Source organism: Macrotis lagotis, chromosome 7, assembly GCF_037893015.1.
Source record: "Macrotis lagotis isolate mMagLag1 chromosome 7, bilby.v1.9.chrom.fasta, whole genome shotgun sequence".
In the NCBI taxonomy this organism is placed as follows: domain Eukaryota; kingdom Metazoa; phylum Chordata; class Mammalia; order Peramelemorphia; family Peramelidae; genus Macrotis; species Macrotis lagotis.
In genome coordinates, this window is record NC_133664.1 from 9234485 (window position 1) to 9251308 (window position 16824).

Here is a 16824-nt window from a genome sequence, read left to right on the forward strand (position 1 = left end):
GAGTGACTGTATAGCATGGTCACCCACCTTGAACCTATGGAACCAGTTTCTTGATATCACAACCACATAATTATTTTTATCATGATTAAATTACAAAAGAGGAGGCAGCATGATTCAATTGGCAAGAAGCTAACTTCTGTCAGGAAGATCTGGGTTCGAATCTTTCCTCAGCCACATTCTTGCTGCATGACCCTTTTTAACACCTCCTCTCCCCTCCAGTTCCATCAAGGGACCTGATTTGTAGTGACAGCAGACGATGGCATGAGGAATGAGGTTCACACACTCTTTAGCAAAGGTATTGAGAATCTTTATGTTTTCCAGTTATAAGTATTGCTTTAGTTAACCTTTGGCTATTTTTTTTTTGATTGTGTCCACACCAGGCTATGTTGGATAGAAAAAAATGAATCACATTCTCCCATGCAAGGAGTTTTTAGGAATTGTTTTATCTTGGAAGGCAGCAATCTCCTCCATATGGACATGTAATCCACTGATACAGACTAGACCCATTCCTTCCTACCTAGCCCCCAACCCCTGGTGCTTGCAGACTCAACAACTTCATAGTCTGTGGAGAACAACCCAGACCTGGATAACCACAGCACGCCATTCATGATGAAGGCTTAAACAAAGTGCTGGGTCAGGGTCAACAAGGGAAGCCTGCACGGAGGGTCAAGGAAAGAGACCATTTTTTTTTTTAGGATTTTCCCCAAGGCAATGGGGTTAAGTGGCTTGCCCAAGGCCACACAGCTAGGTCATTATTAAGTGTCTGAGGCCTGATTTGAACTCAGGTACTCCTGACTCCAGGGCCAGTGCTCTATCCACTGTGCCACCTAGCTGCCCCGAAAGAGACCATTTTTCACTGCAGAACTTGCCCATTCCTACCCAGCCCAATCAGGTGGGATCCCATGTTTGCATTAGTTCAGAACATGTAGGTCCCCAAAGTTCTCCAACTTTGGTGGCAACAGGCTCCTAGGGAATAGGACTCTCCCCTCCTCCACTACCAGAACCTTTGTTTTATGTGGGTTACATCTATCGATGTTCACTATATTAGAAATTAAGACATCTTAATTATATCAAGAAAGTATTCTGGGAACTTCCCTGGACCTTCATGTCACCTCATAGCAAACTTTGTTCTTTTAGCAATGCCCCCAGGTGGTTTCAGGGAACATTAATGATGTTTGAAAGGATATGTTTAAGGTGTCAATACATTAGCAATTATTACATACACTCAACCAAAAAAAATTGTTAATACTTTATTAGTGTTAATATTTTTCAGCTTTTCTAATGGACAGAACATAATGCAAACCCCAAATAAAAATTTTATTTTTCCCCAGTTCAATAAATGACTGACATTTTGACTGAAGTTTGTTCTTTGTTGAAGGGGAGAAAGTATTGATAGAATAATTAGGCACACAGCTGACACTGACTGTACAGTGATATATGCAAAAGGTGTCTTTACCAGCTCTATCCCTAAAGATGTGCTTGGTAAAGTTTGCCCTTGTAACATGGGGAGTAACTCTCCCCTGTGTGAAGTTCACGAATGACAAGAGAATTTTACAAGGAGTATGACATACAAGACTTTTAAAACAAGTCTTTAAATAAACAGATGCAGCAACAACAGAATGCAAGTTGTTGGGTTAAGAAAACAGTTTAACTTCTCTCTCAAAACATTAAAAATTCATTTATTTTACAATTATTCAAATTCACATGCGTTAAATGAAAATATTGCACAAAATTAAATTTTAGATTGTGGAATTTAAATAGCTAACTTTTTAAAAAAGGTGGTACACATTCTGGCAGCACTTAAAATTAATGGTTTAATCATAGCAAACACCAGTAGCACAAGCTTGAGAACAAACCAACTGAAATATTTTTAAAACTTTAATGTTCCTTCAAAAGAAAATTAAGGCTAACCAAATGCATTTTTGGTCAATGGCACAATTATTTCAGCAACTATTCAGAACACCCAAATACTAGAATATGTCTAAGTGCTGTATTTTAATTATACATTTTGCCCCAAGGTAAAATAGAACACATAAGGTGGCAAGGAAGATTTTTCTCTATGTTCAATCATGTATAGTCTTAAAGACAAAATAGAACAGCAACAAGGAAAAAACAAATTAAGAACCTCAAAGAGATTATTTTCAATAGCTCTCGCCCAAAGGCACCACTGACTGTAAAAATCATATTAGGAAATTAAATATCAGAAGAAACAAATCTTCTTTTATTTATATATATATATATATGTATATGTATGTATATATGTATATATTTATAGATGCACTAACGCAATGCCTTTATTGACATGGTTCACTGTACTTGATTTGTGAACTAAAGATGTTAACATATAGCTGGATCAAGATACCTGAAGATCTCTAGAATTTTAGAACGACCACTCTTCTTTCTGAATGCCAGAATATAGGTCTTTTTTTTAGAGAAAATATACCTGCTTTCATCTGGTTATTATTTAATATTCTTGTTTTGAAAATGCTACCTAGAAATTCTTTAGTAAAAATTTGTTCCAACAAATTTGTTCAGAAAAACTGTTGGCGAGATAGTAGCCAGGTTCTCCTTGGGGGAGGGATGCGCTACACTGATTCTGCATTTGGGGCCGCCATCCAGCTATGGCTTACGGCCTCTCTCACCTACAGAGCCCTTCTTTCACACGTACAAATGTGGCAGTTTTGAAGATCTTTAGCTTGTACACAACTAACCTCATTCTTATTTTTTAAAAACAATCCCATTGACAATGGGAGGCTGGGAGGTGAAAGTCAATTTTTTGGTGGTCAAGTTGATCCCTGCTATGGATGGACACATTTCACAAATCATTATTTCAAAGTTTAGGGAAGAAAACCCATCACATCAATCTTAGGAAAAGATAATCTACTACAAGTACTCAGGATTTCTCTCTTTCACATGCCAAATTCCCAAATACTGCAAGTATGCATGAAGACATTAGCAAAAAACATGATTACTATGACCAATATTTAAAGAAAGGCTTCATTGTGTTAATAGGCTTAAAGTAGTTTTCGAGAGAGAAAAAGACAAAATCAACATGGGGTGTTTTCTCACCCTTAAAGCTCTCAAATAAGTGGGCCCTGGATGCCTAGACCCTTCCTCTTAGCTGGAGATATACACATACATACACATACACACACACACACACATATATATATATATATATATATAATACATATATTATATATATATATATGAAAATAAATAAATATACATACATCCACACACATATATTGCTATGACCTGGGGGCTCCGTTCCCACCAGGATCTTGGCTCAGTGATCTGGTAAGTAGCTTCATGCTCTTAAGCTCATAGTGTTAAATATTATTAACAGAAAGGCATAAAAAGAACGAACCCCTCCCCAACGCTCATCTAATGGGAACATGGATGTTTGTGCAGGAGCAACTCTCATGGCAGACAGATGAAGAATCCCAATGGTGAAAACGGAGCGTAAGAAAACTCTGAAATAGTTAGAGGCCCCCAAAGAGTGAAAGTACACATTTGCTTCTTCATAGGATAGAATTATTTCAGGGTATTAAAGGGATAGACTTGAGGGAATTTTGTTGGGGTATTTTTTTTAACTTTACATTAGGCAAATAATAAAAAAAATATTTAAAAAAATATTATAGTTGTGTTTTCATTATTTTCATATATATATATACATTGTGGTGGATTCAGAAATTTGTATTTTGCATATGACAAATGATGTTCATTAAAAATCTTTTTTTTTTTTTTTGGTGAGTAGCAAACCTAGCCATCTAACCACGGTCAGTGAAAATCCAATCAATTAAAAGGAGAAGAGGACAACTTTTTTGCCAACTGAGGGTTTCCGTGTTTCCATTTTCAGAGGACAAAATGTGCGTGGTGTCTCTTCCAACAAGCCACACTCCTGTACCCTATGGGGCAGCACCCCGGCCCCTGGAGGTGGAGGGCCTGCAGCCTCTCCAAGAAGGTGGACGTCGGAGCGTGCTTCCTTCTCTAGCCCCGGCAGGACCAAGTCCCTGGGCAGACAGGCCACCAGAGCTAACCAGGGCCCTTCAAGCACATCCTGGACATAAAAGGGACACTCTGTCTATTCCACTGAATAACAAGTACAACCGAATTCTAAGATTACCCAGTTTTATTTCTTTACATCACAAGAGTAGAGTTAATTAGGGCAAAAGAATCAAATTTCTTAACCGTCAGTCCATGCTTTGGGGAGAATAGCATTCTGTGACACTGCCTTCTTGAGACAGCTGTTCCAGAGCTCTTTCATGGGGCAATGCTTCCCTCACAAGATACTGACCTAGACCTCAACAGTCCTAACACAAAACAGACTGCCATCTCCCCAAGCTGCCCATTGCACAATCTCCCAGTGCCAAGACCAGGCGCCTGCTCCTTGGAGTGAAGCCCTCCCATACGTACTCTCTGATGCTCACGGCTGGCTGCATGAAGCTTCCTCAGTCAGAAAGGAATGGGACCCACACGACGGCTCAGCCACGCCGATGTCCATCTGCCTGCAGCAGTCCCGGGGAGGACGATGGGCGAAGATGAGCAGAACCCCAGGTCTCATGGATGTACTAATGGGCTAACGTGTGACACTACAAGACCGGAGCGGCCCCGTGGCCGGGGAGGGGTGCCCTGGAGGCCCTGCCCATCCCAGACAAGCAAACCCTGGCTTCCGTCGTGAGGGTCACCTCTTCTGCACAGAGGGCGGCTGGGCTGTCTGCAGTCTCTGCTTGTACTTTCTCATCTGCTTTGACCGAGAATGCAGTTTGTTGAAGAGATCGTGGAATTTATACTGGGGAAATAAGGTTTCTAGAAAGCCCTCCAAAAAGACATAGACCATTCGTTTATTCAACTGGTTGTGCTGAAACATTTCAAAAACACGGAGAATGCCCTTGCGAGTGGTCTCAGCCCCTATGATGTGCTTCAGTTCATCTAAACAAAGGAAAAGATTAACTTTTAAAATTCAAAGAAATGAATCCAATTTCTAAGCTGCTCCCCAATAAGCACAAAGGCTTCCTACGTTCTGGGACTGAGCCTCAAGGAGAACTTCCCGAGTCCAGGGATCCTTGGCAGACACTCTGAAGAATTCAAACCTGCAAGGTCTGATCTCAGCCCCTCAGGAAGCTTATAGCTTAAGGGACAACACACAGAAGACCCCCACAGGAGTATCAGAAGAACCATCTCTTTCTGGGGGTCTCTAGGAAGCCTTCCTGAAGGAGAGTAGGAGGGAGACCCATCTGGGGAAGCATGAGCCTAGAGTGGATACCTGGGACCAGACTGGGGAGAGGTCTGGATGTGAAAGGCAATGAAGAGGAATTGACCCAGTCAAAGAGGCAGCTTGGAGGACACTGGGCGAGGCTCCTCCGAAGGACTCAGACATGGTCCATTTTCAGGGAGGCTCAGGAGAGACAAAAGGTATACTGAACATTTATCCTGAGTCTGACACCCAAAATAGTGAGAGCCCAAGGGGGCAAGGGCAGGGGAGATGAAAGACCCTGGGGTATCCAAGCAGCCCAGCCTGGCACCAATATGGTGAGTGCTGAAGAAGAAAGAAAGGATAAAGGAAGGAAGGAAGAAAGAAAGGTGGGAAAGAACAAAGAAGGGGGGGGAGGGACAAAGCAGGTTCCAAAGTTGCCTCATTTTGGGAAGCAAAATGGAAGATGAAGAGGTCTTGTTCTGCTTTGCCATGAGGTACATCTCCCCAAGACAGCTAGACACAAGTGGCTTTGGAGGCCCATGCTCTCTAGGCCCTGGCCTTTTGACTGTCACCATGTCATGAAAATGAATGAATAATTTTGAACTCCAAGGATTCTTTTTTGGTTCAAAGTATATGACAAAAATAAAGGCAGCAATAACATCTATTTCAAATATTTTTAAATATGTGGGAAAATTCCAACAAGTATAAGGCAATGCACTATTGTAAAAACTTTAAAATATCAGTTAGAGACATATAATCACCTACAGCTGTTACATATGAGATACTTTTTTTAATCATCTTTTTTTATCTAGTCTATTCCAGTGATCCACCACTCCAGACAGTTTGGATGACTGATGCTTTATAATATAATTTTAGATCTGGTAGGGCTAAGCCACCTTCTTTTGCACTTTTTTTCATTAAATCCTTTGATAGTCTTGACTTTTTCTTGCTCCAGGTGAATTTAATTACAATTTTTTTCTAGCTCATTAAAGTAATTTTTTGGAAGTCTGATTGGTAGGTCACTAAATAAGTAGTTTAATTTAGGTAGAATTGCATTTTTATGATATTAGCTCGGTCTATCCATGAGCAGTTGATATTTTGCCCAATTATTTAAATCTGATTTTATTTGTGTGACAAGAGCTTTAAAGTTGTTGGGGTTTTTTTTTTAGGTTTTTACAAGGTAAATGAGGTTAAGTGGCTTGCCCAAGGCCACACAGCTAGGTAATTATTAAGTGTCTGAGACCAGATTTGAACCCAGGTACTCCTGACTCCAGGACCGGTGCTTTATCCACTGCACTACCTAGCCGCCCCTACAGTTGTTTTTTATAGAGTTTCTGAGTCTGCCCTGGCAAGTAGATTCCCAAGTATTTTATGTTGTCTGCTGCTATTTTAAATAGGATTTCTCTTTTAAGCTCTTGCTGCTGTATCTTGCTAGTCTTATAAAGAAATGCTGAGGATTTATGAGGATTTATTTTATGTGACTTTGCTAAAGTTGCTAATCATTTCTAGTAGTTTTTTAGATGATTTTTTGGAATTCTCTAGGTGTGCCATCATGTCATCTACAAAGAGTGAGAGTTTTGTCTCTTCCTTTCCAAATCTAATTCCTTCCATTTCTTTTTCTTCTCTTATTGCTGAAGCTAACATTTCTAGTACAATACTGAATAGCAGTGGTGATAATTGGCACCCTTGTTTCACCCCTGATCTTATTGGGAATGGCATTACATATAATGCTTGTTCATGGTTTCAGATAGATACTGTTAATTATTCTAAGGAACAACTCATTTATTCCTATGATTTCTAGTGTTTTTAGTAGAGGAATGGGTGCTGTATTTTGACAAAGGCTTTTTCAGCATCTACTGAGATTGAAATTCTCTTTATTCTAATTTCTAGTAGGAAAAGTTACAGGGAAAAATTCTGCCCAGAGTCTTCTAGGACCTCTTGGAGACACTGACAAATGACTTGGGGCCAAACAATCAAGAGGCAATTGCAGAAAATGTCATTATTTTGAACTAAAATCTTGTTTGAATAAAAAACATTTTTTGAAACTGTAATTTTGCTGTCCTCAGCCACAGACACTAGAAAATTAAGCTGACAAATCAGAACTTGCTTTTGGGAAGACAAATAATTGGCTACTCAAATACTACTATGCAAAATGGGTCTTTTAGAAGTGCTTGAAAGTTTGCTTTTAATCAGATTATTTTCCTTTTTAACATAAGGAGGTCAGAATGAATTTGCTGGATCCTTCTACCACCTGTTTTGGTTGGTGGGGCCCAGTCTGGGGGTCTGAGTCTTATCCCCACCTCCGGGACTCCCACAGAAAGGGTATGCTATCTGGACCAGGCGATCACTGACCCCTTCCTCCACAGACATAGCTCTCAACTGTCCGCAGAGCTGGTGTCTGTGCCCCCACCAAGTCAGCCCCAGGGGAAAGCTTCAAAACAAGGAGATCCCAAAGAAGCTGCTGCGAGGGTGCACCAGGACAATGCCCAGCAGCTGACTACTCACCTGGCATTATTTCGAGAAGCTTCGTTTTCCCCGCGACTCTGGTCCTCATCCTGATTGCTTTGTCCCTACATGGTACAGACTCTGCTAAAATGCCATTTGGCCAAAAAGCATCCCTGTTCCAAAGGAAGAGGAACACAAATGACCATCTTAAGCACTATGAGTTCCACCACACTCTGCTAAGCTAGCTTAAGTACACAGACCACACGAGAGAAAATCTATGGTTGTGTGGGCATTGTGGGTGGTGTGTGTTGATGTGAGCACAATCGCTGGCACATGCCTTTCCACATTCCTTAAGCTCCTACTAGACCTCTGGGAGGCCCTGGCACCACTGGCAGGGAATGAGACACACCTGAAGTAGCCGCCCTTATTGGGGGTTCAGGACCCCTCCCTGTGGGCACAACCTCTGGAAATGCTGACATGGGAGGAATCTGAAGATGCCAGTCTGCCTTCGGGCACAGGCACCACTCTTCCCCTCACTGCAGAGCTCAGTGTCCTTCCCCCTAACCCTGGTCTGAACAATGTCATCATGGGAGAGCACCTCCACCCTCTCCTCTCCCTAAGGATGTGGGGCCAGAACCACAGAGAGAAATTCTTCATTTTACAGATGAGAAAACTGAGGCCTTGGAAAGCCAAGTGATCTGTTCAGGGTAGGAGAGCTGCATAGCAGGTGGCAGAGCGAAAGCAGGACACTAGGCCCCTTTGATTTTCAATCCAACACTTGATCCTGCTTCCTGAAGACATTCAAGCAGAAGCCCTCTAGGCCATCCTCAGGAGGACAGTGCTTCATAGAGGCTAACCTTCAAGGGCTCCCCCAGTTGGGCCCCAAGCAAACCAGATAATCCCTTATTCCAACAGCTTCCAACCTCTGGGACTTCATCCTCTGGCCCCTTTCCCCCCAGGTGGCCTTCCCACTAAGAAACCTCTCCCTCCTGACAGCTTTACCTTCTCCAGGCCATTTTCTACATACTACCAGAAAGATGCCTTCCACCATGAATGTTTTGGGCTTTGGTAAAAATTAATCATATTTTAAATTGAATCCCACATGGAGTCCCATCCACCCTGTGCCACCAACCCTGAGAAGAGGGGCTGAGGACCATTTTGTATCCCTCACCCTCTAGGCTTAATCAAGTCATTCTGACTAGGGGCAGGACACTCTGTGGCGGAACCCTGATGTGGTTGGGGTCTTGCTGGGGCATCTGAAGGGATTCTGTGTTCCATAAGCCCTGTGCTATGGATGCATCTTGTTCAGGTTCAGCTCCTTGGAAATTGTAGACAGACAGAAAAGGCAGCAAGAGAAGGCAGCACGATGGGCAGGTCATTTCTGGGAGTCACCTGAAGGGAGATGCCATCCTCTCTCACAATAAACTAGGGAATGGGGAATAGGAAGGGAGACAGAGAATTTTTCAAACTCCCAAATTTAGAATTGGCAAATTTAACTCTAAGAAAGGGTTAGGGAGTACGTAAGGCTTTGAGAGTGTCAATAAAGTAAATATATAGATACAAATAGAAATTTAAAATAGCATTCCCAACAAAATAAAGATTTATCAACTCCCCCATTTTGGATTATCTGTGGCCCCTTCTCCATGACATGAAAAAGAACCCCTGAACATGTGAAGTAGACCAAAAATCTAAGAGACCCCATGAGCCTGCACCCTCACCCTGCCAAGGTTTTCATGATATTGAGATGTATCTGCACTTTTCCTATTAATTTAGAGCAAGGGTTCACTTAAGAGAAAGAACATCTCTTACCAAAGTCAAGACCAGGGAAAGACCAGCACTGGAAGTTACTCATTAAATTGAAATGACACTCACCCACTTTTTCCACCAAAATCCTCCCCCAAAAACAACCTGTCAGGGGGTGGCTGGGTGGTGCAGTGGATAGAGCTCAGGCCCTGGAGTCAGGAGGACATGAGTTCAAACCCAACCTCGGACACTTAATAATTACCTAGCTGTGTGGCCTTGGGCAAGCCGCTTAATCCCATTTGCCTTACAAAAACCTAAAAACAAAAACAAAAAACAAAAAACCCCCAAAACCAGCCTGTTTCCCATCCAAAACCAAAAGTAAAGCCCAACTTGCTGTCCCTGATATTGAAAAATAAAATTCCCTGAAAATTGTTCCTCTGAGAGGAAAAAACACTACATGTAAAGTCAGAGGACATGTGGGCAGAAGCGCTAGCTCTGACCACTTACTAGTCATGTGACAATGGGCAAGTCATGACCTTTCCCCTCTTTGAGAATCAGTTTCCTCATCTGCAAAATGGGGAGAATAACAACTTGAACTCCCTAATTCACAAGGCGAGGTTTAAAGGAAAGTATTCTGTTCCACTGTAAGATTTATCTTAAAGATACCTGAAGCGTTTGACTGAATCAGCAACTTGCTCAGGTGATGTCATCCAATCAACATGGTCAACTATTTTTCTGCAATTAAAGAAATTTAAGTGAGCAATCCAATGACTAAAAAGCCACCAAGCACCCGAAGGACAAATAACTGAATTTTTCTATAAAGAACTTAAAGTCTGAACCATTAGAACCCCCTGGGCTGGGAAGACTGAAGGAACTAAGCCAGGCAGGATTCAGGGCTCAGGGAGGCTGAGAGCAGCACCTGTTGATGGTGTCTCCATAGGTGGCTCGGATGAGCTGCTGGAGCAAGTTTTTGATGTTCCTTCGCAGCCACTGATTTCTTTCCTTTAAGTCAAAGACTTCATCCATGAGGAGCAGCATGACTCGAAGAGGAATGTTATCATCCACCTGGTAACAGGAAGAAAAGGAACAGAGTTGTTGTTACCTGCACCAGAATCTGGCAGAGCCCAAAGATCAAGGCAGATGGTGACTGCAGTCATGGATTATGAGACACCTTCTCCTTGGAAAGAAAGCTCTGGAAAATCTGGTAGCAAACTGAAAAGGGATGTCACCTTGCTGACAAAGGTCTGGATAATCAAAGTTAGGGTTTTTCCAGTAGCACTGTGTGGCCCTAAGGACTGGATCAGAAGGACCCAACATTTTCAATGATGGGTCTGGAGAAGACATCTGAGCAAAGAGTCCAATCAGTCAATTCTCAAAAGAAATGGATTCAGACACTTACTTCACTGGCAGGTCACATGCTGAAGCTTAAATATTGAGAAGATAGGACTGATTGGAAAAGACCTTGAAGTTGGGAAAGATTGAAGGTGAAAGGAAAAGTGAACAGCAAAGGATGAGCCGGAGAGTATCATGGAAGCAAGGAACATGAGCTTGGACAGACATTAGGAGACAACGGAGGACAGAAGAATCTGGAGTGGTGTGATCCATGGGATCATGAAGAGGCAAATATGACTACTGACTTCACAACTCAACAACAATAACAGCATGTTAGGTTGACTACAGGCAGGTTAAATAAGATGATACTTGCACTACTGACAACATAAAGTAGGTGGAAGGAAAGTGTTTTGCCAATTTTAAAAGACCATTATCAACGTGACTGCTATTCCTGTTGTTATTATTAACTTTTCCCAACATTGTGTAGCAGGTAGAAAATGATCCATTCATTTTTAATTCTAGAACTAATTCCATAAATCTACCACAATAAGAAAATTAATAGACCAAAGGAAAGAAACTTGTGACCACACAATGGACAAGGAAGAATTAAGTTTTGAGCTTCTTTGTTAGCAGCCTTGGTGACTGTACTGCACAAAGCCAATGAGAGCATGGGCCCCAATTTCATGATCCAAAGTCGAGAACAAATTCCTTTTGTGAGAGTAAATAAGGCTGGCAGCAATGTGTGTTTGATGATCTGATCAGCTCACCTCAAAGGAAGCTCAATAGGCAGCAAAGACTATCAAGAGAAAATCACTCTTGGCGAGATTATCTTTTAGGTTACAAATTTTAAAATGTAGAAAAACTAGAGATGATGCAACAAAAGTTGTAGAAAACCTAAGTTAAATGAGGAATTAGAGATTAAAAAAGGCTTTTCCCAAGATCTAGTTGTAGCCTAAAACTGAGTTTGGAAAGGAAGTTGCGACAAAGGACCTGGGAGGGAGAGGAGCACTTGGACACACTTCAGGTTTCTTCTGCCTGAAGGAGAAAAGGTCTTAGCCCTTCTCTTTGCTGCCTCAATATGACAATTGTAAAGACAAAATTCGAAAGAAAATGAAAGGCTGCATAGCTTCAGAAACTCACTCAGAATCTTTTCTTTTTTACTTTTTCCATGCAAGTCTTTGGATCTCCCCACTCACTGCCATTTTCTGTGCTAATTAGGCCAAGAAGACCAGGCATCATTCTACTAAATCAAAGGTCAGGACACCACTACAGTCATCAAAGCCTAATGCCCATCTCCTTGGCTGTATGGTGACTATGCCTGCTTCTGATGGGGTGCCCCTCTTAGGAGACCGGGAGCTTTTCATGGGTACTTCTTGACTTTCTCTGTATTGCTACACTCAACATGGTCAGTATTTGATAAGACTGCCTTTTAAAGGCTAATATTATTTATCATTAAAAATAACTTATGACAAAAGAGACATTTAATCATAACCATAAAGACAACAAAACTCATTCTCAATGAATTTACAAATTTTGACATCACTTACGTTGTCATCAAGCTGGGCAGAGACGCGGCAATGTTCAGGATCAGAATCTGTCTTCTGAATTAAAGGAGGCACCTAAGAGGAAAATTAAGGAAGAAAAATTAAATAAACCGAAGAGCACAATGTAACCAAAAAAGAGAAAGAACACAAAATACAAAACCAACAGCACAGATGGAACAGAAATTTCTTCTTGTATAATATGGGCCTAGCTTACAATAAGAACATTATAAAAACCAGTAGCCATCAAACAGGTAACATTTTTAAAAAATTCCTACTGTCAACACAAAAAGGGAAACAAAAACATCCCAACAGTCTGGAGTACATATCACTTGATAACTAAAAAAGAAGTTGAGGTCTCCAATAGTTTTAACATTGAAGACATAATAATGTTTCAATTTAAGTGCATTTTTACAGCCCGTTAGCTAATGCCCATTGAGAGGGGGCTGTATGTAGTGCAGCCAGAGAAGAGAGAAGGTTTAGCTCTGGAGCCGGGGCAAACTTGCATCCTGCTTGCATCACTGGCCTTCCCATCCAAAAGTGGGTTTCCCAGGCTCAGACCAAACTCGGAGATGAGGTCAAGCTTCGAGAGAATAAACCGAAGGAGAGGGGGGGAAAAAATCACCTCCACCCCCTGAGAAGGCATCAGAGTAGCACTTTTTGGAGGCAAACATTTTTAACAATAATTTATTAATAAATTCAAATTTCTGTAAAATGACAGTCTAATAAGAACTTAACTGATGATTCAGCCCTGAAGATTAGAGACAGATGTATGTGTAGGACTCAGGTACAAATAAGTGGTAAATGAATCCAGACAAATGGGAAATTTTCAAAGGGAAAAAGAATAAAGAAAGAAGGCCATAGGGGACACAGAGCAATTTGTATCAGGAAGTTACTAAACAGGAAAGGGAGGGAGGAGGAGAAGGTTAGGTTAATTCTCCATATACTAATTAAACATTTTCTAGTACACACAAGAGAATTCACTGTCTACAAGGCAAGACTTACAGGAGCTAATGGGGGAGATAAACGCTTGCACCCAAGTCTGATACAAGAAGAAAGATAAAGCTAAAGTTGAGACCTGGACTCATTTCTTCCTTCACTGATTGGGGGATGAGCCCCTCTTCCCCACTTCTAAGCTTCTTGTTCATGGTCTTCCCAAAACCTGTCTTCATATCCTTTGGGGGCCAGTGACTTAATCTCTTTCTGGGTGCATACCTGGTTCAACAACTTTTCCAATCATCATGTTTTATAAAATGCAAAGTTGGAAGAGACCTTCCAGGGCTGCCCCATCCAGTCCCTCACCTGAAGGTCATCCGAGCTGGCAGAAAACTTCAAGGCTAGCAGTCTACCAACAGAACCTCAGAGTCCAGCATCATCTTCATACCCCAAGGGGCAAACATTTTAAACAATAATTTATTAACGATAAAGTCAAATTTCTGGAATGTGGAAACTGGAAATATATAAAACAGAGCCTTCCCTGAACTCCGATGGATGGCTGACTCAGAGTTTTATGGGACTGAAAAATTTTGAAATACATTTGTATTAATAATGCAACAGTATCAAGACTGATGGTAGAGAAAGGCTCTTTTGTCAAATGCCAGTCAGACTGCAGTCTAAAACATGAGAATTTTCTGGGATTAATATCTGAATGAAGACTAGAATTTAGCTGTTACAATAGTATTAAATTATTGTATAATTAATTTCTATGACTAGAAACTGCCCAATTTAATAGCATAATGGCTTGAAGCAGTGAATTTTGCCATTTATAAATATTTTTTTAATAGTAATATAATTATAGGGGGCCAGAATCTGGAACCTGGTCTCAAAACTCCAAAGAGACAAGTTTATTTTTTTTGTTGTTTTCTTTTTTAGTTTTTTTGCAAGGCAAACGGGGTTAAGTGGCTTGCCCAAGGCCACACAGCTAGGTAATTATTAAATGTCTGAGACTGGATTTGAACCCAGGTACTCCTGATTCCAGGGCCGATGCTTCATCCACTATGCCACCTAGCCACCCCAAGAGACAAGTTTGAGTGACAGCTATATATTGGTCTGAGTAAGTCACTTCACCCCCTTGCTAAATAAACAGAATTGCTGCTGGTCTCCTCTAGTGGAGGTTTCCTTACCACAAATTCTCCACATAAATAGAATCATAGATCTGGATTAAAACTGAATTAATACACTGTCTTGTTTTTTCATAAAAGAAATGAAAGATTAAATAACTGACTATAATCATGCATTATAACAGAAAGCCTAATCAATTCTCTTTATAATATTTAGCTTTCTTATTTCAGCATGCTTCATTCTATTGAATTTCAGAAAAGAAATGAAAACAAATATCTAGATAGCCCAAAATATTGATTTGAGAATAGCTAACTTTTAAAAATACTATCCAAAAAAGTACTCTTACCTTGAAAAATGATTGTTTTATGTCTTGTCCTAATCTCTCTGACATTTTGCCCATGTTGTCTGACATTTTTGTCATGCCCTCCGCCAAGCTATCAGGAAGAGATTTAACGGCATTTGAAACATTCCTCATAGAATTGCGAAGTGGATTTACAAAAGTGTCCATCTAAAGGGAACAGAGAAGACAGCAGGTCTTTCTAAGAAGCCTGATGAGACACACAGCAGTCATTCACTGGACATCCGACATCTGGGCTCCAAGACTCCTCCTGGCCTATGGGGGAGGGAGCTTCCTGCCATCAATGGCTACAGTGTCAATGTTGGGAAATGGGGAGTTCCATTTAGTCTTCATTATTTTGCTAATATGCACAGGTTAAAAACCATGGGACCATTTTGAACAATACTAAGTTTTGAAGATTTCATCAAAGAGATTGTAACAAATTTATAAGGCCAACAATTCTTTCATTTTCACAAAAGAAAATTCAAAGGACAACTGTCAGGATGATGAAGAAATGAACATTCACCCAATGACAAAATGAACTAGTCCACCTGTAGCATTCCAGTAGGTAAGCTAACATTTATCTGAACTCAAAACAAAAGATTCCAAAAACAGATTTCCCCTACTTTACTGAGATAAACACAAAGAATGGCTTTGGAAACCATTCAAATTCAGGAATTTATTGTAAAAATGAACCACTCAAAGGCTAGGGCCTAAGGTCATTTGGTCACTCTTACTCTGCTGGGGGGGGGGGGGGGGGGGGGGTAAAGCCAGCTTTTGTCCTATAGTAATTTCATGTCATAAGGTAAAGAAAACACAAAGTGGGGCAGCTAGGTGGCACAGTGAATAGAGCAACAACCCTGGAGTCTGGAGTACCTGAGTTCAAATCCAACCTCAGACACTTAATAATTATCTGGCTGTGTGGCCTTGGTCAAGCCATTTAACCCCATTGCCTTGCAAAAACCTTTAAAAACAAAAAATAAAGAAAAAAAGTGTGGCCTAAGACAGAATCAATCCCAAAGAATGGATAAGGATGTGGCAAGAAGTGTGAGTCTAATAATTAGCTGAGATTCATACTTGAAGCTTTATAAAGGATTTTGGAGACATAAGGTGATTATTACACAGAATTATTACACACATAATTCCACATCAATTTTACACAGAAAAGGTGTCCAAAGTCTTAGTGCTTAAAACATTTAAGCTAAGAACGCTTAACTGGCCCTAAAGTTTAGGTGTGGCCAGCATTCCCAGGGAAGCCCAGAACCTTGGGAGGGGTGGCAAGCAGCACACTCCTCAAGGGAGCAGCTGAAGCCGCAGGACCCTCTGCATGCTGCCTCCACCCTGGCCCCCATTTCTCTCCTGAGCCCCTGAGCCCCAGAACCTTGGGAATGACCAGGCTTTTAGCCCAGGGCTCAGCCACCATCACAGATGGCTGTGGAGACATGGCCTGGGGACGGACAAGCCTGCAGGGGCTGCAGCCACGGCTTCTGAAAACCCGAGAAAGAAGGTTCTGGTTGCCAGCATCCTCAGCCCTGTCAGACCCCAACAGAAGAGGCCTTTCCCTCTGTGAGGTGCCCCCCCTGAGACCATGGATGGTCTTGCTTTTCTACTTGCATTAGCACTGGTACTGGGTACACAGAAGTGCTCCCTGGGAGGGTGTGGGGTCACCCAACAGACCTAGAAGGTAGGTCATTCCAGGACTATGATATTTTACAGGAGAAGACTCTGAGGCTGGGGACCCAAGGACTGGGCAGGGCAAGCTCCCGGAATCTGAACATCCACCCGAACTATCATGCCACCCTAGCACATGTGAGCAGACATCATTACTCCTGCCCACAGCCCAGTCGGCCAGTCACTCCTCCCCTCCTCCCTGCAAGACACTATGCTGAGTCCTGACCAGCTGCCAGTCCTACCCTCACGGAGATCTCACCCATGACCAACACTAGAGGGGACCTGCAGGCAAACAATGTGATCCCACAGTCCAAAAGCTAGTGCCCCTTATGGTGGCACAAAGAGTGACTTCGTATCACCAACAAAGCCAGAGAAATTCCATTTAAAGTAACTAGATAGGGGTGGCAGCTAGGTGGTGTAGTGAATAAAGCACCAACCCTAGAGTCAGGAGTACCTGGGTTCAAATCCAGCCTCAGACACTTAATAATTACCTA

General features: G+C 41.7%; 1 protein-coding gene across 7 annotated transcripts in view; it reads right to left on the minus strand.

The window, feature by feature from the left end:
* Nucleotides 1-1237: 1237 nt before the first annotated feature.
* Nucleotides 1238-16824, minus strand: part of SNX13 (sorting nexin 13) — a 129864-nt gene continuing 114277 nt past the window's right edge. For all 7 annotated transcript variants that reach the window (XM_074195432.1, XM_074195429.1, XM_074195428.1 and 4 more), the window contains 6 exons: nucleotides 14669-14830; nucleotides 12268-12339; nucleotides 10308-10453; nucleotides 10055-10123; nucleotides 7706-7818; nucleotides 1238-4935 (listed from right to left, as the gene is read on the minus strand). In XM_074195432.1, the coding sequence (XP_074051533.1) occupies nucleotides 4688-4935; nucleotides 7706-7818; nucleotides 10055-10123; nucleotides 10308-10453; nucleotides 12268-12339; nucleotides 14669-14830 (810 nt within the window). In that variant the 3' untranslated portion in view covers nucleotides 1238-4687. The remainder of the gene's footprint in view (nucleotides 4936-7705; nucleotides 7819-10054; nucleotides 10124-10307; nucleotides 10454-12267; nucleotides 12340-14668; nucleotides 14831-16824) is intronic.